This window comes from Pristiophorus japonicus, chromosome 4 (genome assembly GCF_044704955.1).
Source record: "Pristiophorus japonicus isolate sPriJap1 chromosome 4, sPriJap1.hap1, whole genome shotgun sequence".
NCBI classification, from domain to species: Eukaryota; Metazoa; Chordata; class Chondrichthyes; family Pristiophoridae; genus Pristiophorus; species Pristiophorus japonicus.
The window spans coordinates 251,666,444-251,690,259 of record NC_091980.1 but is presented as its reverse complement, the minus strand read 5'-3'; the positions used below and the strand labels follow the sequence as shown (position 1 = coordinate 251,690,259).

At 44.4% G+C, this 23,816-nt stretch overlaps 1 protein-coding gene across 8 annotated transcripts in view; it reads left to right on the top strand.

Annotated features, from left to right (window-relative positions):
- klc1a (kinesin light chain 1a) overlaps positions 1-23,816 on the top strand; it is a 185,082-nt gene that overhangs the window by 42,356 nt on the left and 118,910 nt on the right. For all 8 annotated transcript variants that reach the window (XM_070879308.1, XM_070879309.1, XM_070879307.1 and 5 more), the window contains exons 2-3: positions 18,855-19,116; positions 21,027-21,257. In XM_070879308.1, coding sequence (XP_070735409.1) covers positions 18,856-19,116; positions 21,027-21,257 — 492 coding nt within the window. In that variant the 5' untranslated portion in view covers position 18,855. The remainder of the gene's footprint in view (positions 1-18,854; positions 19,117-21,026; positions 21,258-23,816) is intronic.

Sequence of the window (23,816 nt, the reverse complement as noted above, 5' to 3'; positions counted from 1 at the left end):
GGTTAGCCCACAGCTGGAGGACTGTGTGCAGTTCTGGTCGCCGTATTATAGGAAGGAAGTGATTGCACTAGAGAGGGTGCAGAGGAGATTTACTAGGATGCTGCCTGGAATGGAGAATCTTATTTATGAGGACAGATTAGATAGGTAGGTTTGTTCTCATTGGAACAGAGGAGGTTGAGAGACTTGATTGAGGGGCCTGGATATAGTGGATAGCTAGGGCCTATTTCCATTGGTGGAGGGGTCTATTATGAGGGGGCATAGTTTTAAGGTGATTGGTGGAAGGTTTAGAGGGGATTTGAGGGGTGGGGGGGCTTCTTTACACAGGGTTGTGGGGATCTGGAACTCACTGCCTGGAAGAGTGGTGGATGCAGAAACCCTCACCACATTTAAGAGATGGTTGGATGGGCACTTGTTACGGACCTAGAGCTGGTAACTGGGATTAGACTGGATAACCTCTTGTTGACAGGTGCAGATATGATGGTAAGTACTTCAGGGATTTGAATACGGCCAGGGTGGTGATCTGGACTAGTTTCGATCTCCTGGATGGGTCGGAGAGAAATTTTCCCAGATTTTTTCCCCCAAATTGGCTTGGATTTTTATCTGGTTTTTGCCTCTCCCAGGAGATCACATGGCTCCGGTTGGGGTGGAGTGTAGAATGTTTCAATGTAGGGGGTGTCGCAGTTGTGTGGGGCAGACAGGTTGGGCTGGGTGCTCTTTACCTTTCCGCCTTTGTTCATAGGTTTATATGTAACCTTCAGGGCTGCTGACCAAGGGCGCGGACACAATGGGCCGAAATGGCCTCCTTCTGTTCTGCAAATTTCTATGTTTCTAAATATCTTCGGTATCCAAAAGCATATTACTTCACACATACTGTGCATAGTCTACAAATATTTATACAGGCTTTTTTCAGGGAAACTTGCGCCGTATTTCAGCAGTCATACACTGTGGATATCTCACTCCCAGTTCTTAACACAAAAGGGTTTACCTATAAAAATGAATGAGAATTTATCCATGGAGACACCTAACACAATGTTAGAGCTCAGTACAGTTTGGATTCTGATCTGTCATTCTTCCATTATTATGTTAAATTCCACTTTCCGCCTCCTGTATGCCAGTTGGTCGTCAATTAATGCATCATTTGCACAGGCGACACTGTTGATGAAGCATTGGTGAGTTGCTGCTGTGCATCTTGTAGATGGTACACACTGCAGCCATGGTGAGCCGGTGGTGGAGGGAGTAACTGTTTAAGGTGATGGATGGGGTGCCGATCAAGCGGCTGCTTTGTCCTGGATGGTGTCGAGCTTCTTGAGTATTGTTGGAGCTGCACTCATCTAGGCAAGTGGAGCATATTCTACCAGACCCGTGCTTTGTAGATGGTGAAAAGGCTTTGGGGAGTCAGGAGGTGAGACACTCCCTGTAGAATACCCAGCCTCTGACCTGCTTTTGTAGCCATAGTAATTATGCAATCTATCGCCTATGCTGTGTGTGGTACCGACTTGAGTAGGCTCTCCATGTTTCTCTGGAAGATCGCTGCGGCCGACCGAATTCCAAACGGGCATCTGTTGTCGATGAACAGTCCCTTGTGCGTGTTGATATAGGTGAGGCCCTTCGAAGACTACTCCAGCTCCTGCGTCATGTAGGCCGAAGTCAGGTCGAGCTTGGTGAATGTCTTGCCTCCTGCCAGCGTCGCAAATAGGTCGTCTGCCTTAGGTAGCGGGTATTGGTCCTGTAGCGAGAAACGATTAATGGTTACTTTATAATCGCCGCAAATCCTGACCATGCCATCACTTTTGAGTACTGGAACAATCGGGCTGGCCCACTCGCTGAATTCCACTGGGGAGATGATGCCCTCGCGTTGCAGCCTGTCCAGCTCAATTTCCACACTCTCCCTCATCATGTGAGGTACCGCTCGTGCCTTGTGGTGAATGGGTCGTGCCTCTGGGAACAAGTGGATCCGCACCTTCGCCCCGGAAAAGTTTCCAATGCCTGGCTCAAAAAGGGAAGGAAATTTAAGAACCTGGGTACCTGAGGCCTCATCGACATGTGTTAGCGCTCGGATGTCATCCCAGTTCCAGCGGATTTTGCCCAGCCAGCTCCTTCCAAGCAGTGTGGGGCCATCGCCCGGTACGTTCTCAGTTTCGTGTGGATGGGGCTCAGGGCTGGTCTGAGTGCCTTGTTGCACCACAGTCTCTCAAATATCTTTTTACTCATGATGGATTGGCTAGTGCCAGTGTCCAGTTCCATGGCTACGGGTAAGCCATTCAATTTTACATTTAACATTATAGGTGGACATTTTGTCTCAAATATGTTCTTCAGCATCTGCCTCCTCTCAGGCTTGAAATTGCTTTGATCCACCATGGACCGATCTTCCTCTGCCACGTGGTGGTTAACAGGTTTTGCAGAGCTTGCAGCTTGTCTGCAAGCTCGTTGGACGTGCCCCATTGTTCCACAGCTCTTGCAAACATACCCTTTGAAGCGACATGAATAGGCTGAATGGAAGCCTCCACAACGCCAACAAGGTGTGAATTGCCTTGCATTCATCCTTTGTTGTGGACTCTGAGTCATCTGAGACTCATGGTTTCTGCCCTGTACATTTCTGCTCGCAAACACAGTTCCGGTTAATTTATGAACATTGCTAGCACTTGTGTGCAGAGAGATTTGTTTGGTGTTATCACTGGTGGACATAAACCCCTGTTCTATTGCAATGGCCTTGCTGAGGGTCGGTGTCTCTACAGTCAAAAGTTTTCGTAGGATGGTCTCGTGGCCAATGCCCAGTACAAAAAAGTCTCTGAGCATTTGCTCCAGGTAGCCATCAAACTCACATTGTCCTGCAAGTCGCCTTAGCTCGGCGATGTAGCTCGTCACTTCCTGACTTTCAGTTCGCTGGCACGTGTAGAACCGATAACTCACCATCAGCACGCTCTCCCTCGGGTTAAGATGCTCCCGAACCAGTGTACACAGCTCCTCATACGACTTATCTGTGGGTTTCACCGGAGCCAGTAGATTCTTCATGAGGCTGTAGGTCGGTGCCCTGCAGACCATGAGGAGGACCGCTCTCATTTTTGCAGCGCTTCCTTCTCCGTCCAACTCTTTGGCTACAAAGTACTGGTCTAGCCGTTCGACATAGGCTTCCCAGTCCTCACCCTCCGAGAACTTCTCCAGGATGTCCACAGTTTGCTGCATCTTTACGTTGGATTTGTATACTCGTTGCCAGTTATTGTGTTCCTAACAGAGACTGCACGCAGGGAGGTTAAAGTAAGAGTGATCTCAGTCTTTATTAAGACACTCCAGAGTGAGGAACAGGCCTTGGGGGCCGGCTTATATACAGTGCTCCCAAGGGATGCTGGGATCCCTTGGGACTTCAGGGGATGCACTCCCTGGTGGCGGAATACGGGAGTGCATGCTTTACAGATACACAACAGAGGGAGTGCAGCGAAGGTTCATCAGACTGGCTTCTGGGATGGTGGGACTGTCTTATGAGGAGAGATTGGGTTGACTCGGCCTGTATTCACTCGAGTTTAGAAGAATAAGAGGGGATTTCATTGAAACGTATAAAATTCTGACGGGGTTGGACAGAATGGATGCTGGGAAGTCGAGAACAAGGGGCACAGTCTCAGAATACAGGAGTAAGAAATTTAGGACCGAGATGAGGAGGACATTTTTCACTTGGAGGGTGGTGAATCTGGAATTCTCCACCACAGAAGGCTGTAAAGGCCAAGTCACTGAATAGATTTAAGAAGAAGATAGATAGATTTCTAGACACAAAATGCATCAAAGGGTGTGGGAAAAAAGCGCGAATATGATGTTGGAATAGAGGATCAGCCACGATCATATTGAATGGCGGTGCAGGCTCGAAGGGCCGAATGGCCTAATACTGCTATTTTCTATGAATATATTTAACATAGAAACAATGAACCAGCCTCCACAGCTCTCTGGGCCAGAGAAGTCCATAGATTTACAAACTGAGAGTAGAAATTTCTCATCTCAGTTTTAAATGGGCGGCTCCTTATTCTGAGACTATGTCCCCTAGTTTTAGTTTCTCCTATGAGTGGAAATATCCTCTCTGCATCCACCTTGTTGAGCCCCCTCATTATTTTATATGTTGCGATAAGATCACCTCTCATTCTTCTGAACTCCAATGTGTATAGGCCCAACCTACTTAACCTATCCTCCGTGATCAACCCCCTCATCTCCGGAATCAACCTAGTGAACCTTCTCTGAACAGCCTCCAAAGGAAGTATATCCTTCCTTAAATATGGAAACCAAAACTGTGCGCAGTACTCCAGGTGTGGCCTCACCAATACCGTGTACAGTTGTAGCAGGACTTCTCTGCTTTCAAACTCTATCCCCCTTGCAATAAAGGTCAACATTCCATTTGCCTTCCTGATTACTTGCTGTACCTGCACGGACTGCTTAATTATCTGGGGAGTTGCGAATGGAACTGTTGTCATATTGCACGGTCCCCTGTGTGAAGTTTGCCATCATCGGCATAGATTTATCATTGATCAGTGTTACTTAGCAGCATGTGGCCTTCTGTTTGCTCCTATTGTTGCTTCAGATTTACACGAGGCAATGTCTTGGTACAGTATTCCCAGGTATGTCCCTACTTTTACTGTAAGTTTAGTTAAGACTCATGAGCTTAGAAGATCAAAGCAACAGGCAAATTGTGCCATGGGAGTGGAGAGTAGCCAATGTCGCACCTTTATTCAAGAAGGGAGAGACGGGTTCAAATAATGATTCCCTGAATTTGCGAGTTTTTAAAACAAGTTATTCTCGGGATGTTTGTGTTGCTGGCAAGGCCAGCATTTATTGCCCATCCCCAGTTGCCCTGATGCAGCAGTTTGACACAACTGAATGGCTTGTTAGTTAGGCAAGTTCAAAGGGCAGTTGAGAATGAACCACATTGATGTGAGACTGGAGTTGAATATAGGCTGGATCAGATAAGGATGGCAGGTTTTCTTCCCTAAAGGACATTAGTATACAAAATGGGATTTTAGAACAATCCGACAGCTTTATGATTATTTTCATTGACCGCTATGTATGGAGGTGTAACCATTCTGGCTCTTTTAATCATGTTGATTTCTGATCCAGGGACCAAGGAGTGGACCACAGGCCCAGAAATTGTTAAAGTAGGATGGCAGGGATCTGATAGCAGGAAGGCTGAGGGGTAATTAGAGCAGCTGGGATATGGCATGTGAGGCTTGTGGCCCAGGTGCTGTGTCCAGTATCAATCTGGCAGTAGAGAGGATGGATCTGTTCTTTTTTTCTTAAAATCCTGTATAGATTTCAGTGTAAGTGGAGTACATAATTTATTATTGCAAGATTATATTGCAAGAAATATGTATCTCAATAATTCCTACATAACCAGGCCTATGCAACTTGAGTTTTTCCCTGTGTCCATTCGCATGCACATTTTGGCTGCTGCTCCGGACCTGAGCCGATCACTTCTATTTCAGCTTTTTTTCTCCCCTTTTTTATTTTCTCTTTTTTTTTCCCTTCCTGACCACGCTCTCCTGTTGTCATGCCTCCTTTCATCTTTCCTCTTTAGATACTCTGCCCTCCCAAATCCCAACCCCAACCCTTTATTACTCGTCGACCTTCCTGCTTTCCTGCCGCCGTCCCAGACTTGACTCCATTTTAGATAAGCCTCTGTGCCTCTCTTGGCATCCTCTGAAGGGCCCACTCTGGCACTCGGCATTGCCTCCTCACGAGCAGCAACCCCAACTGTCCCATCCTACTTTCTCGCTGATTTTCTCGCCAATCCCCTCCCTGTCCAACTCACCCCTCCCAGCACTGACCCTGAGGACGCTGGCAGTGGATCAGCCATCACCGTCGCTCTCCGCATCTCCCTGCAGAATGTCTGTTCACTTGCGAACAAGGCCCTTGTCATCCATGAGCTTATCGTGGATGATTGCATTGACATCATGGCCCTGATGGAAACTTGGCTGAGGGCTGCTGACACCTTACCTTTCAATGAAGCCTCCCCGCCTGTCTATATCTTCCACCGCTTGTCCCGCCCAGACTGCCGTGGTGGCAATGTGGCTCTCAGCACCAAATCACACCTTGGTCTGTCCCCCTACTCCTCTGGCACTTTCTCCTCTTTTGAGTATCTCACCTTGTTCCACCTCTCTCGCCTCTCATTTAAAATGATCATTCTTTACCTCCCACCCAAGCACAATAAAAAATGTTACCACCGAGATATTGTCACTGCTTTCCTCCCTCCGTCTCAGCACCGAGCGACTTCTTGACCTCAGTGATTTCAATCTCCATCTCAATTCAAACCCTTAACACCACCTTTGATGTCCTAGTCCCTATTAAAACCATTACTCTCTCTCATCCTGGCCATTCCCCCTGGCACAACCCTTATCTTCGCTCCCTTAAGTCCAAGGGATGCAGACTTGAACAGATATGGCGGACAACTGGTTTAGCCTTTCACTGCCAGATCTGGCTGGACCACATAAAGCATCACCAGGTCCTGCTCTCATCTGCCTAAACTGCTCACTATTCCAGGATCATTCTAGAATGCAAAGATAACCCCCGGCTTCTATTCTCTACTGCTAACCCTAGCCCAGCAGGCCAAACTTCCTCTAAGGTTCCCCCCTGCCCTAGCCCTGAACTTGTATCTTTCTCAGGTTTCTCTCCTATCTCCCCTCTTGACATCTCCATGCTCATCTTGTCCATGAGACTCACTTCCTGCTCCCTTGACCCTATTCCCATTAAACTGCTGACCACCCATTTTCCTTTTCTAGCTTCCATGTTAGCTGACATTGTTAACGGTTCTCTCGTGTACTCTCACCCTCTCCTTCAAATCTGCCGTCATCACCCCTTTCCTCAGAAAACCAACCCTTGACCCCTCTGTCCTTGCAAACTACCACCCCATCTCCAATCTCCCTTTCCTCTCCAAAGTCTTTGAATGTGCTGTCGCTTCCCAAATCCGTGCCCACCTTTCCTGCAACTCCATGTTTGAATCTCTCCTACCGGGTTTCCGCTCCTGCCACAGTACTGAAATAGTTCTCATCAAAGTCACAAATTACATCATTTGTGACAGTGAAAAAGATAAACTATCCCTCCTTGTCCTTCCCGACCTGTCTGCAGCCTTTGACATGGTTGACCACTCCATCCTCCTCCAATGCCTCTCCACCATTGTCCAGCTGGATGGGACTGCAATCGCCTGGTTCCATACTTGTCTATCTAATCGCAGCCAGAAAATCACCTGCAATGGCTTCTCTTCCCGCTCCCACATCGTTACCTCTGTCCCCCTCCTATTTCTCATCTACATGCTGCCCCTTGGCAACATCATCTAAAAACACAGCATCAGTTTCCACATGTACACCCAGCTCTACCTCACCACCACTTCTCTCAAACCCGCCACAGTCTCAATTGTCAGACTGCTTGTCCGACATCCAGTACTGGATAAGCAGAAATTTAATCCAATTAAATATTGGGAAGACCAAAGTCATTGTCTTAGGTCCCCGTCACAAACTACGTTCCCTAGCTACCGACTCCATTCCTCTCCCTCGCATCTGTCTGAGGGGAACCAGACTTGGTGTCATATTTGACCCTGAAATGAGCTTACCACCACACATCCATGGCATAACTGCCTATTTCCATCTCTGTAACATCGTCCATCTCCGCCTCTGCCTCAGCTCATCTGCTGCTGCAACACTCATCCATGACTTTGTTACTTCTAGACTTAACTATTCCATCATCTTCATAGGCAGTCCCTCGGAATCGAGGAAGACTTGCTTCCACTCTAAAAATGAGTTCTTAGGTGACTGAATAGTCCAATACGAGAACCACAGTCCCTGTCACAGGTAGGACAGTTAGTCGTTGATGGAAAGGGTGGGTGGGACAGGTTTGCCGCACGCTCTTTCAGCTGCCTGCGCTTGATTTCTGCATGCTCTCGATTTCTGCATGCTCTCGGCGATGAGACTTGAGGTGCTCAGCGCCCTCCGGATGCACTTCCTCCACTTAGGGCGGTCTTTGGCCAGGGACTCCCAGGTGTTGGTGGGGATGTTGCCCTTTATCAGGGAGACTTTGAGGGTGTCCTTGAAACGTTTCCTCTGCCCACCTTTGGCTCATTTGCTGTGAAGGAGTTCCGAGTAGAGCGCTTGCTTTGGGAGTCTCGTGAACAATGTGGCCTGCCCAGCGGAGTTGATCGAGTGTGGTCAGTGCTTCAATGCTGGGGATGTTGGCCTGGTCGAGGACGCAAACGTTGGTGCATCTGTCCTCCCAGGGGATTTGCACGATCTTGCGGCGACATCGTTGGTGGTATTTCTCCAGCGACTTGAGGTGTCTCCTGTATATGGTCCATGTCTCCGAGCCATACAGGAGGGTATTACTACAGCCCTGTAGACCATAAGCTTCGTGGCAGATTTGAGAGCCTGGTTTTCGAACACACTTTTCCTCAGGCGGCCGAAGGCTGCACTGGCGCACTGGAGGCGGTGTTGAATCTCGTCGTTAATGTCTGCCCTTGTTGATAAGAGGCTTCCGAGGTATGGAAAATAGTCCACGTTGTCCAGGACCGCGCCGTGGATCTTGATGACTGGGGGGCGGGCAGTGCTGTGCGGCGGGGACAGGTTGGTCTTACTGATGTTTAGTGTAAGGCCCATGCTTTCGTACGCCTCAGTGAATATGTTGACTATGACTTGGAGTTCAGCCTATGTATGTGCGCAGACGCAGGCATCGTCCGCGTACTGTAACTCGATGACAGAGGTTGGGGTGATCTTAGATCTGGTCTGCAGACGACGAAGGTTGAACAGGTTCCCACTGGTTATGTCGTTTAGTTCCACTCCAACGGGGAGCTTGTTGAATGTGAGGTGGAGCATGGCAGTGAAGAGGTTTGGCAGGATGATGTAGCTATGCTTGACCCCAGTCTGGACGTGGATTGGGTCTGTAATGGATCCGTTGGTAAGGATCACGGCCTGCATGTCGTCATGGAGCAGGCGAAGGATAGTGACGAACCTTTGTGGGCAGCCGAAACGGAGGAGGACGCTCCATAGACCCTTGCGGTTGACAGTGTCAAAAGCCTTTGTAAGGTCAAAGAAGGCCATGTACAAGGGTTGGTGCTGTTCCCTGCATTTTTCCTGCAACTGTCCCGCTGTAAAAATCATGTCTGTTGTGCCCCGTAGGGGACGAAATCCGCACTGTGACTCGGGGAGGAGCTCCTCAGCCACAGGGAGAAGACGGTTGAGGAGGACTCTAGCGATGACTTTCCCAGTGGCTTATAACAAGGAGATTCCTCTGTAGTTGTCGCAGTCGGACTTGTCCCCTTTTTTAAAGATGGTCACTATCACTGCATCTCTGAGATCTACCGGCATGCTCTCCTCCCTCCAGATGAGAGAGATGCGGTCATGCATTCGTACCAACAGTGCCTCTTCGCCATACTTCAGTGCCTCAGTGGGGATTCCATCCGCTCCCGTAACCTTGTTGTTCTTTTTCTACCTCGTGCAGGGCTGGGGTTTTACTGAGGTGGTGACGGGTAGCATGCTACGGGATGGAGTCGAGGACACTCTAGTCAAAGGCAGAGTCTCGGTTGAGGAGATCTTCGAAGTGCTCCTAACAGCGGGCCCTGATTGCCTCGGTGTCCTTGATGAGTTTTTCCCCGTTCTTGGCCAGCAGTGGGGTGGGGCCTTGGATGTTTGGGCCGTAGGTGGCCTTGACTGCGGTGAAGAATCCTCACACATTATAGCTGTCGGCCAGCAGCTGTATCTCCTGTGCTTTCTCCATCCATCATCTGTTCTTTAGGTCCCGAGTTTTTTGCTGGACCTCTGCCTTAAGCCGTCTGTAATGCTGCCTTGCTGCTCCTGAGTTGGGTTGTTGTTTAAGGCTCAGAAACGCCCTGCGGTTGCGATCTATTAGCTCTTGGATCTCCTGGTCATTCTCATCAAACCAGTCCTGGTGTTTTCTGGATGAGTGACCGAGCGTTTCTTCGCAGGCACTGGTTATGGAGGCCTGGAGGGCCGACCAAGCGCTGTGGCAATTCTACGTCTCGGGGTCATCAAGGCACACCAGGTTAGCAGTGAGGCGCTGACTGTATAGGGCTCTCTTAGCTAGGTCTTTGAGTGCTCCGACATTGACTTTTTTGCGGCACTGCTTCCGCTGCCGTAGCCGCCTTGGGGCTATGATGATGTCAATGATGGAACGGATTATGCGGTGGTCCGTCCAACAGTCATCAGCTCCTGTCATGGCGCGGGTGATGCGCACATCCTTGCGATCTCTGGCTCAGACGATGACATAGTCGAGTAGGTGCCAGTGTTTGGAGTGAGGGTGTTGCCACGATGCCTTGTACTTGTCCCTCTGGCGGAACAAGATGTTGGTGATGACAAGGTCATGTTCTAGACATTTTATCAGGAGTAGGGTATCGCTGGAGCTGGTTTTCCCTACCCCCTCTTTGCCGATCACGTCTCCCCAGAGAGCTGTGTCCTTGCCGACCTGGCTTTGAAGTCACTGAGGAGGCTCAGTTTGTCGTCTGCAGGGACACGGGACAGGGATTTTTCGAGGTTGGAGTAAAAACCCTCTCCTCTCATCTGTCACATCGAGTGTTGGGGCGTACACACTGATTACTGTGGCGCATTGCTTCTGGGAAACGATGAATCTGAGAATCATGAGATGTTCGTTAACCCCGCAGGGGGAGTTTTTGAGGCGGTCGACCAGCTCGTTTTTGATAGCAAAACCGACTCCATGGAGGCGGTGTGCTTCCTCTCTTTTCCCTTTTCAGAAGAAAGTGTAACTTCCACCTTGTTCCTTGAGCTGGCCTTCCCCTGCCCACCGGGTCTCACTTAGAGCGGCGATGTTGACATCGAAGCATCGAAGTTCCCGGGCAACTATGGCGGTGCGGCGTTCCAGCCTGTCGCTGTTGGAATTGTCCACGAGGGTCCTGACGTTCCAGGTCTTGAACTTCATGTTAAAGGAGTGGAAGATGCCTGTGTGTGAGTTCTTTTAATGTGGGGTGGCCGTTGCACACCGGCTACCACACGGGCTTAGCTGAGCAAGGTCTTGGTCCAGTGGCAAAGGGGTCCAAGATGAGTGGAGACCAGGCACTGCTGTATGAGCGTAGTTGCTTACGGCGAGATGTTGGCTGCAAGCTCTGCGCTGAGTAGCGCCCTTCTTTGAGATGGTTGGTGGTCCGAGGCTTGGTTGGGGGCAGGCATTGGGAGGGTCAGTGGTCTACTGGTGTTCAGAGTGGAAGGTCACAGCCATTGTACTCACCACGTACTGGAGGAGAAGAGGCCAGGTCATCAGTGGAGGAGAGGCCCAGTCGTCGCTGAAGGGGAGGAGGCCCAGCCGCCATTGAACTATTCCAACACACTCCTGGCTGGTCTCCCAAATTCTACCCTACATAAACTTGAGGTCGTCCGAAACTCAGCAGCCCATGTCCTAACTCGCATCAAGTCCCGCTCACCCATCATCCCTCTGCTCGCTGACCTGCATTGGCTCCTGGTTAAGCAACGCCTCGATTTTAAAATTCTCATCCTTGTTTTAAAATCCCTCCATACCTTGCCCCTCTCGATCTCTGTAATCTCCTGCAGCCCTACACTCGCCTGTCCCACCCCCTGGGATGTCTGCGCTCCTCTCATTCTGCCCTCTTGAGCATCCCTGATTATAATCGCCGAACTATTGGTGGCCGTGCCTTCTGTTGCCGAGGTCCTAACCTCTGGAATTCCCTATCTAAACCTCTCCACCTCTCTACCTCTACTCCTCCTTCAAGACGCTCCTTAAAACCTACCTATTTGACCAAGCTTTTGGTCACCTGCCCTAATTTCTTCTTATGCGGCACGGTGTCAAAATTTTAGCGCCTAATACGCCTGTTAAGCACCATGGGACATTTCACTACGTTAAAAGCGCCATATAAATACAAGTTGTTTTTGATAAAGTGGGAACTTTTCATTCTGAATATTTAGCTTAACTTGATATTTGAACACGAGACTACAGTAGTATCAGTAAAGCAAAAAACAACTCCATTACCAGATCATCTTGTGTAGGCTTGATTTTAAGAAGGAAACAAACCAAATGTAATACAGCAAAACTTTGCTTGAACTTTGTCTAGCCATCTGAGATTACCGATTGCTAAGAAATCTTTTAACATGTATTAGATTCTCTTGAAGTGAAACATTCTGTTGAGAAATTAGGCAATATCTGAAGTCAATATGGAACCGAACTAAAATATCCCATCAGTCACTGAATGGTAAATGGATTGATACATCAGGTAGAGCCTACAGGAAGTAGTGGAGTTAATGATGCTGATTGTGGGCTGTTTCCTTATTAATTATATTTATCTCAAGTCCTTTGAAATGCAGTCTGTGTCAACAGAATGGTATTTCTGTTCTGTTACCATGGAAAAGCTGGTCTCCGGAGAATACTTTCTTACAATTTCTGGGGGTTTTTGTACATTATTCACTCAACGTTGTATGCCAATATCTGATTAATACACAAGTAAGCTGTACACCATCAATCGAGTGTTTTTCTTATTTGCCACCCTCTTTCCAAATTAATGTTTCCTTAGGCCTCAGGTGAATACTGTGTTGGTGAGACCTGAGAACGCAAAACTCAACTGGAACTAATGGAATACTCTGGATGAATGTAGTCTGCTTTTGACAACTATCCTTAAGTGACCTATAGGAAGCTTTGATTGAAGGATGGGGGGAAGCCGTGAACCCACTCCCAGCCAATTTTTCCTCCCCAAGAAACTTAACTTTAAAACAAAAATTATTAAATGACTGTTCAGTCATTTTTCTTCAACCGCATACATTATTTTATGACCGTGATAATGTTCCTGTTGCATCTTGCTGAATTAATCGCACTTTATGAGTGATCATTAGGGTAAGGTAGCCTAATCAGTATGGTACTGGACTAGCAACCCAGAGGTCATGAGTTCAAATCTCATCATGGCAAGTTGTAAAATTGAATTCAATAAAAGTGGTAATTTTTGGGTTAGCACCAGAAAATAACCATAGAAGCTGCAGTATTGTCATTGAAAACAGTTGGTTCACTAATGCCCTTCATGAAAGAGAACCTACCACTCTAACCGGTGACATAGAAACATAGAAAATAGGTGCAGGAGTTGGCCATTTGGCCCTTCGAGCCTGCACCACCATTCAATAAGATCATGGCTGATCATTCACCTTTTTTTTTCTTTACCTCCCCCTCCCCCGACCGCACTCGCCCCCCCCTCCCCCAACCGCGTTCGTCCCGCTCCCCCTCCCCCTCCACCGACCTCAGTTCCTCAACATGTGGTTGAATCTACTATTTCAGGTTAACTAGGATGGGAAATAAATGTGTCATCCATACGCTGAGAACAAATTAAAGAGTGTCTGAGTTGGTAGCAATTTCAGTTGTGAGTCAGAGGATTGTGGGTTCAAACCACACTTCAGACCTAAGGACATAATTTACACTGATACTTCAGTTCAGTACTGAGGGAGTGTTGCTTTTTATCAAAGTTGTGATCTGTTGGATGAGATGTTAAACCTGGTTGCTTGGGTGTATGCGAAAGATTCTGTTGCACTATTTGAAGAAGAGTAACATTTTTCTGGTGTCCTGCCCAGTATTCCTCCCTCAACTAACATCACCGAAACCGATGATCTCGTCTTTCATTTGCAGTTTGTGGGACCATGTTTTGTGAAAATTGGCTACATAACGACAGTGATTGCACTTCAAAAGTAATTAATTGACTGCAGCGTGCTTTAGGATGTCCAGAAATTATATAAATGTAATACTGATCCTTTCTTCTTGGTAGTAGACATTGATAGTCTGATCAATAGGATTGGGGAATTTGCAGTTGAGATTCATCCTGTACCTTCAGAACAATTCCAATAGAGGTCACTGCATAGCATTCAGGGCTGGGAATTTAGCATTTTTTTTCTACCATAGCTCTACATTCATACTGCTGCTCTGGTTCAGATCAGCTAACCATAGGTTATACGACACAGAAACAGACCATTTGGCACAACCAACTAACCAGATAAAGACCACTGATCCGACTTGGGAACTTGCTTTCATCTGTGGTTCAGCACTATATCACACATGCAGTTATCTGTTGAGTCAGTATTTTGCATAATATATAGAAGTAATTGCAGAAGGGATCCATAGCTTTCATACTCCGTTGAAAAGACAGTTCATCCTTCGCATGCAAATATATTTTATTTGCGAGTTTGAGAGTAGATGGACTTCAATTGAGAACTATGGTTTGCTTTGTTCTGCAAGTGGTCAATTAAGTCAAATGGGGATTCACAACCGAGCGCAAAATTTATTTGTATAAATCAAAAAGTACAGTTGAAGTGCAACCCTGATTATTCATGAAAATCTTTGCAGGACCAGTGGGCATCACGGCTTGGTGAGAAAATAAAAAATTAAAAAGCCCAATTCATCATATCTGGAAGAGAATGACTGTTAATAAAAGTACCTTGACTGATACCAGAATGAAGTACAAGAAAAACACAATGAAAAAAATCTAAATAGTGTATAGTGAAACTTCGATTCTGCACTGATTGTCATTATCGGTTGGCGATTGGTTGTGCCAGTAGCTGTTACTGGACTAGTAATCCAGAGGTCTGGACTAATGATCCAGAGACATGAGTTCAAATTCCACCTCAGCAGTTTAAAAAAAATCTATAATCTAGCATCAGTAATGGTGACCATGAAACTACCGGATTATTGTAAAAACCCATCTAGTTCACTAATGGCCTTTAGGGAAGGAAATCTGCTGCCATTACCCGGTCTAGCCTATATGTGACTCCAGACCCATAGCAATGTGGTTGATTCTGAACTGGCTTAACAAGCCACTCGGTTGTATCAAACCGCTAGGAAAAATTGCAGTGGTGCAAGAAGGCAGCTCACCACCTTCTCGAGGGCAATTAGGGATGGGCAATAAATGCTGGCATTGACAGCGACGCCCGCATCCCATGGACGAATTAAAAAAGAATGAGGGAAAGTATCCTTTCTGGTGGATAATTGATGGTATCATTTGTGTTTAGTTTGTAGCCAACTACATTATGCAGCACTCTGGTGGGAAGGGTTGGTGGGATTGGATTTGTGGTTTTGGCAGAATTAGTGACCCACAACAATAGCTGGTCTTTTTAGTTAAACTAATTGAAAAGTAATGATTAAAAATGTCGATTTATTTGAATCCAATCTTGATTATTGAAATCCTTCATCTTTCCCATTGAAGGAAATGGAAATTGAAGAAATATTCTTAAATATTGCTTAATATTACCCATCAGTCAAATTGTGTGAAGAATCATAAATGAAGGTTTGCACTTTATTTCATTAAATTGAATGTAGTGCAGCACCCTTTCTACCTCCTGACACAATTGGAAAAAGTACATTGGTGGCTGAAATGCAATACTGCAAGTATTAGGCTTACCCTGTAAGTGTTGATGTTGCACAATTGTTGTACATTCTTTTAAAAATGGCACCACAACTTGTAAGGATGAGGAATGTTTCATTCTATGCCAATGAAACCAGTATTGAAAGATTAATATTTTGAAATTCTTGTTTCAAATGATGAGCTTTAAAGTAGCTACAGGGGCAGGGAGGTGTTGCTACAGTTGTACAGGGCCTTGGTGAGGCCACACCTGGAGTATTGTGTACAGTTTTGGTCTCCTAACTTGAGGAAGGACATACTTGCTGTTGAGGGAGTGCAGCGAAGATTCACCAGACTGATTCCCGGGATGGTGGGACTGACCTATCAAGAAAGACTGAATCAACTGGGCTTGTATTCACTGGAGTTCAGAAGAGTGAGAGGGGACCTCATAGAAACGTTTAAAATTCTGACGGGTTTGGACAGGTTGGATGCAGGAAGAATGTTCCCAATGTTGGGGAAGTCCAGAACCAGGGGTCACAGTCTAAGGATAAGGGGTAAACCATTTAGGACCGAGATAAGGAGAAACTTCTTCACCCAGAGAGTGGTGAACCTGTGGAATTCTCTACCACAGGAAGTAGTTGAGGCCAATTCACTAAATATATTCAAAAGGGAGTTAGATGAAGTCCTTACTACTCGGGGGATCAAGGGGTATGGCGTGAAAGCAGGAAGTGGGTACTGAAGTTTCATGTTCAGCCATGAACTCGTTGAATGGCGGTGCAGGCTAGAAGGGCTGAATGGCCTGCTCCTGCACCTATTTTCTATGTTTCTATGTTTCTATCATTATCTCTAATGTTAGCTATTTCTGGTGATTTGAAAAGTAAATCTTCCCAAATCAGTGAGTGGTGTGGCGGTAAAACAGGCGGTTGCTTCACACTGAAGAACAGGGCTGCAAGCAGAACACTGCAATGCCATGTCCGTTTTTATGCTGTAGAAACAGTTGAATGGGCCCTTAAATTAACCTATTGACTGTACTGTTAACATTCTCTCATTTTGTGTCTCGTTCCCCTCTTCTCTGCCCTAAAAAAAGATGTCTAACAGGGATCGATCCCACCCAAGAAAGGCAAGCTGTATTTTACTGCTTCATGTTGGCAAGACACCCAAGTTGAGATTCTCGCATTTGTGTTGACTGTGTCTATCTTTAAGTTTCTTTTTAATATGTGATTAGACTTATAGTCTGCAAAGTAGAATTTGTTTCAGGTTTTTGATAACTGTGTACTGTTCCTGATATTTTATATTTATGAATTTTGTAAAGCCTATCATGCCTTATTTGAGTATTTTTCATGTAGAGCTAACAGTTTAAAATGTATTGATGTGAAACTTGGTTTATAAAGAAAGCATGTCAATGTTGCATGTTGTACGTGAACAGGATAATTCTTGACTATAAAGACATTTTCAGTGATTAAATCTGGGTTGTTTCGTTCACATAATGCAATGGGATTTGATTTGCAAAGCAATATAAATTGATTCCTTTAGTAGTAAAATACTTGGCCTGCACATTGATAATCATTTGATTGTACTCTTCAAAGCACTATGTTGTTTTACAGACAAGTTACAAAAATAAAGGCCCAGAAAATTGTGGTCCGTGGCGTACCTCTGGAATACGCCGCAGACCTGCGAAAAGAATACACTCCTCCTTGATGGCGGCCCTCCTACATAAACCTGCGCTCTGTCATTGTGTGCTGGAAGGCAGTGTAATGGCCCACGGATCCCAGGGACGCAGCCTGTGCGGAAGCATACCTGTGCCTGGTCCTCCAACCAGGAAACAGCATTAGATTTTACATCATTTCAGAAGGGAATCCCATAATCAGATTTAATTATAATTTACAGGATTGGAATTTAATTCCTAATTATATTAATTCCACCAACTTCACACATCTTAGTTCTGTTTGTAAAAATGTTTTGCTGACAATTATCAACATAATTAAAACTCTAATCTTTGCAGAAAGAAGAAAAACTCATGATACAATTAAAGTATTGATTATCGAGATGAAAATGGTTAAAACATCAAACATGCCTGAGGTATCCCATTACACTGATGCAAGCAGGCGATGTGCCTGTTTGTATCAACTAAAAAATTTAGTACGCAATTGCTGGGCAGTTGCTGGGCAAATAGCCCAACTCTGCGCCAGCAGTTGGTTTTTCTTTGGCTGTGCGGATTCTTGCCCATTCTCTGTCTACTTTCAACTTTGCTTTCTCTATTGCCCTCTCATTTTTGTTATCTCTGTCTCGCACTCTTTTTTTCTCTTTCTACCTGGTTTGTTTAAAAAAAAAAGGCAGACCTTTCCATGTTCTAGTTAAAGTTGTTGTAATAACATCCACAACTATTGCAATAAGTTCTTGGCAAAATTGCACACATATCCCCAATACTTTACGCAATCTCCTGCATATTTTCTCTGCCTGCCATGCTGGGACGTTTCCTTGCAAATGAGCCCATCTCATGTTTTTCTTTTAATTTTTTTGTGGAAAGAACGTGCTAGAAGTCTATGTTCGCTTGAATCACAAAGTGAGAAAAACTGTTCGAAGTGTGGCATCCATCTCTATTGCCTGTTCAGTAGTGGTTATCAACTTAATACATTTTTTGTGATCATGCTTTGCATTTGCCATTTATATCATAATTTAAAAAAATTTTAAATGATGACTGCGAGTAACACCAAACCTCCTCTTAGCTTGTTACTGTATCCAGGATATCACATGCTTGATGAAATTTGCTGCTTTGGGACATTGGACAGTTAGAGGGGTAACTCCCGGTAAACTACATCCAATAGTACAGCTTTTAGAGATCTAGAAATTGTTTGGAAACATGGCCTACCCAGACTGAGAGAATCTGATAAAATGTAATTTAATTAGTTTAATACATATCTTTACAAAGGAACACTTGTTATTAGCTTCCCTCAGGAAAATGAGTGAAACCAATCCAAAATATTCAGCTTGCTCAGCACTACTGAAGCTGTTCAATTCTTTTTAATAATTTAGTTACGTTCCAGTGGCACTATAGAAAACTTTTATATATAGACCATTTCATCTCTGATTCCATGAAGAATGCAACAGTTTCAAAATGAACTATTTACTATGCTCTGATAAGTTCATTATACAGTCCATGAATGAACTGCAACCCTGTTGTGCTTGCATTCTGGCCTGAAGACTGGATCTGATCAAGTTCCATATTTCCTGCTTGAGCAGTGTTAAGCAACTTAAGTTCCAAATGTTTTTCAGACTCTGCATTCTTTGCGTTTATTTGAATCCCATATTCGCCATTGATTTTTTTAAAATGGTGAAATGATTCTAAACCACGAAGACCCCTATGGTATTACAGGGATTCCTAAGGATTAATTATTGAAAACTAATAACCTGCCCGCCCTGTCCACAAACCTTGTCACAAATTTTGGTCAAACTTTTATCAATATTTATCATTGTAAATTGCTAAGTTATATTGTATATTACTCAATTTATTAAAATTATGATTTATCATATTTAATCTGTTTGTTTTTTCCAGGATGTATGACACCATGTCCACGATGGTGTATTTAAAGGAAGATAAACTAGAAAAACTCTCACAGGAAGAGATTATTGGCAAAACGAAGCAGGTGATCCAAGGACTTGAGGCCTTAAAAAATGAGCACAACTCTATTTTGCATAGTCTGCTAGAAACCCTGAAATGTCTGAAAAAAGATGATGAGATGAACTTGGTTGAAGAGAAATCCAACATGATTCGCAAGTCCCTCGAAATGTTAGAACTTGGTCTCAGTGAGGCACAGGTAAACACTTCCAAAGTCGTACAGCAAGATGTTGACTTTTTAAAACAGTTGTAAGATACTTTGTACACTACTCGAGTCCATGCAACTTACTTCAACCTTAAAGTGCTTCCTATGCTATTCTGATTATTAAGGCAGACAACTATCCCTTTTGGAAGGTGAAATGCTTTGCCATTGTGAGGCATTACACTTGGCAATCTTTGAGGAATTCCTCCTCATTAAGGCATGTTACTGATTTTGGAATTAAGCTTGTTACCTCTGATTGAAAACCAGAATTTAAGGCAATTTAATAATAGTGATTTCATGAATTAATTTCCAGACTGTTTCAGGTGACCCAGGCACCATATCAGGGCAGGGAAGTGGGGCTGAGTCAAGATCAGATATGATATTAAATGGCGGAGCAGGCTCGAGGGGCCAAATGGCCTACTGCTCCTATTTCTTATGCTATGTTCACTGTTAAAGCTTGCTATTTCAGCTCACTGGGTCAATGCAATGGTTGACATGCTACCGACCCATGCAGACCACAAAAACCTTAGACTATGTGCAGTGTTAGCTAGTCTCATCAAGGTACCAGAGGGGCTTCACGAGCCATAACCTTCAGGAGAGGAAAGGGAGAAAGGAGAAAACAATGGAATAGAAAAACATTATTTTTGACCTTCCAACCATTTTATGAGCTGATCGATGTTGCATGTGAACTGATGGATAAAAATTATATTAATTTGTCATAGACAGACTTTTTTTTCTCTTGATCCTCCATTATACATTTCAACCTCATTATAACCCTGTTATCTGGAAGCAAGTATTTTGTGTGTGATAATTGGGTATGTGCTGCACTGAATATATTAGAACTTGGCATAAAATGTAAGCTGAAAAATATCAGGAAACAAATTCAAGTGTTTTACAAAGATGGCACAAAAACCAAATGTCTAAAAGCACATTTATGCTGACTCTTGGTGGCGTGATCTGCGGTCAATATTCAAATGTATTTGTCCCATGATGGTGGAAATTCCCTGCATAAATGGAGCTTTCCAGCAGCATAGTATTTTTTTCTTAATGCTCATACATTAGATGTTTCCTGTGTATATTCAGTGAATTTTTAAAGGCATTTATTTTTAATTTGCAGTACAGGTTGAACCTCCCTTATCTGGAACCCTGTGCCAGATAAGGGATTTTTCTGGACGAGGGGTGGTCATGTTAAATTGGACGGTACAGGTACTGGGCAAGGGGATATTGGGGCTGGATGGCTTGGGGCTGGGAGTGTGGCAGAGAGATCGGCGAAGGCGGGGTGGGGGTGGTGGATTGCGGGGTCAGGCCAGCGAGGAAGGACTTCAATTTGTTCATGTCGGAGTTCTGTGCATGCGCCACCCGGTGGCCGGAAATGGTTCTGGATGAGGGGTGGTTCTGGATAAAGGAGTTTTGGATAAGGGAGGTTCAATCTTTATAGGAAGAATATATATATACATATACAATGAAGCCTACAAAAAAATAGATATTTCTTACTTGCAATTACATCCTTCCAGTAGTATGAATTACCTGTTTTTTGTTTGAATAACCAGTTTCCGAATGGTTCCTACTGGGAAAGAAGCATTAGCATTGAAACGTAAAAGATGTTCTTAATTTAAAATTTTAGAATTATCACAAAATTGGAATGTGAAGCTAAATTGCTAGATTACTATTCTATTTGATATGACAAAAATGTAATGTAAATCTAACTTGGGCAGTATAGTTACAAAACTGAATTGCTCTATTTTATGCAAGTAAAACCTGCCTTTATTTTTATTTAGAACACCTTTCCACAGGTTTTTTGGAGACTATTTACAGTAAATTAACAATTTTTGATATTTAATACCTTGATGCATAAATAACAATTTAACAATCTTGCAAAATATACTTACTATGATTTGTGTTTTAAGGTGATGATGGCATTATCTAGTCACTTAAGTGCAGTGGAATCAGAAAAACAGAAATTACGTGCTCAGGTGCGTCGGTTGTGTCAGGAGAACCAGTGGCTACGAGATGAGCTGGCAAACACACAACAAAAATTGCAGAAGAGTGAGCAGTGTGTAGCTCAATTGGAAGAGGAAAAGAAACATTTAGAATTTATGAATCAGCTCAAAAAATATGATGAGGATCTTTCACCACTGGTGAGTAGACAGCAAATGTCACCCGAATAGGTGTGGTTTATAGATAATTACACACTGGTCTACTTGATTCCTCCTTGTAAATGGCATTTCAGAAGTTGGTGCTTGCAAAACTATAATGCAACTGAGCAGAATGTAGTACTCGTGTCTGTATGTGTTTGTGTTCTAAATACAATCTAAAATTAACTTCCTTTCTTTGGGCCTCTGATGCATTTTTCTAAAAAATAATCAAGAAGATGTATGGGTAATCTCCTCCAAGATCTCTGCTAATATCACCCTTATGAAAAGGTAGACCTTTACATTTTCCCTTCTCTACAGGGAGGAAGTGAGTACGTAACTTCTCATGTACTCATAGCTGAAATAGAGAATTGTCAGTGAATCACTTCATGGTACATTGTATAGAGCACATTTATACTGATGCATCCTTATTTATTTCTAAATATGACTTTATAAAAATGTAATAGTAAGGTACAACAATGTGTAATATAAAAGAGTAAATTTCAAGAATCATTCCAAGGAAGATTGCGGTACAGTGGATTAATGGTACTAATGGAAATCTCTGGGTGTAAATGGATGCAACTTCATGCCTATGATTTCTTACCTGTAGAGTTCTCCTATCTGTCAGGTCAACCAGAGATTACTACTTTGAGACATAGTATTTTGTTGAATTTGGAGGACATAATTCTGGGTTGCTCTTGTACATTTCCAATTCACTAGTTTACACAATGGCATTGACATTGAAAGAAATAATGCCTTGAATTGCTGCCATAGGTATTCTGATGATACCCAGCTCTACCTCTCACCACCCTCAACTCCATGACCACCATTCTGTTGTCACTTCTTGGCCGATGTTATACCTTCAATAAGCAATAACTTTTTTCCAAATTAAAATTGACAGGACAGAAGCCATCCTGTTTGGCTCCTGCCAAAAACTCTGCACCCTAGGTAGGGCTGCTGAACTCCTTATCCATGCCTTAGTCCCCTCCAATGCACTTCTTGCCGACCATCCAAGTTCCCTCTTACATAAACTAAAAAGTTGTCTTAAACTCTGCGGGCCACATCATTTTTGGCACTATGTCCTACTCTCCTATAACCCCTGTCCTCCTCAACCTGCATTGGTTCCCCATCCTCTAACACACACAATTCAAATTCCTTAAGCTTCTGTACAAGTCACTCCACAGCTTAACCTCTCCATTCATCTGTAACCTTCTCCAACCCAATTAAAAAAAAAAATACAAAAAAGATTTGCATTTATCTAGTGCCTTTCATGACCCCAGGACATCCCAACGCATTACAGCCACTGAATTACTTTTGAAATATAAATGTAGGAAATGTGGTCGCCAATTGCACACATCAAGCTCCCACAAACAGCAATGAAATAAATGACCAGAACATCTGCTTTAGGTGTTGGCTGAGGCATAAGGTTGGCTTGGACACTGGAAGATTTTCCCTGCTCTTCCTAGAATAGTGCCTTGGGATCTTTTATATGTCCGCCTGAGAGGGCAGACAGGATCACAGTTTAACATCTCATCTGAAGGATAGCACCTCCAACAGCAACAACAACTTATATTTATATAGTGTCTTTCATGTAATAAAACGTACCAAGGCACTTCACAGGAGTGTTATCAAAAACAAATTGTCACCCAGCCATATAAGGAGATGTTAGGGCAGATGATCAAAATCTTGGTCGAAGAGATAGCTTTTAAGAAGCGTCTTAAAGGAGGAAAGAGAAGTGGATAGGCGGAGAGATTTAGGGAGGGAATTCCAGAGCTTGGGACCTAGGGAGCTGAAAGCACGACCGCCAATGATGGATAATTTAAAATCAGATCATTTCAAAAGCCAGAATAGGCGGATTATAGGGCTGGAGGAGATTACAGAGATAAGGAGGGGCGAGGTCCTGAAGGGATTTGAAAATAAGGATGAGAATTTTAACTGGGAGCCAATGTAGGTCAGCAATCACAGGACAGATGGGTGTGCGGGACTTGGTGCGAGTTACCACACAGATGGCAGAGTTTTGGATGACCTTAAGTTTATGGAACTAAGGAGGCCGGCCAGGAGTGCATTGGAATAGTCAAGTCTAGAGGTGATTAAAGGCATGGATGAGGGTTTTGGCAGCAGTTAGGTTGAGGTAATGGAAGAGGCTGGCAATATTACAAAGGTGGAAATGGGCAGTCTGAGTGATAGAACGGATATGAGGTAGGAAACTCAATTCGTGATCAATTATGGACACCAAGGGTGCAAACAGACTTGGTCAGCCTTAGACAGTGCGACACTCTCAGTACTGCACTGAATTGCCAGCCTAGATTATATGGTCAAGTCTCTGGAGTGGAACATAAACCCACAACCTTCCGACTCAAAGGCTAGAATGCTACCACTGAGCCAATGTACTATTGAATGTCTCTATTCCAACCTCCCTTTCATAGAAACATAGAAACATAGAAAATAGGTGCAGGAGCAGGCCATTTAGCCCTTCTAGCCTGCACCGCCATTCAATGAGTTCATGGCTGAACATGAAACTTAAGTACCCCCTTCCTGCTTTCTCGCCATAACCCTTGATCCCCC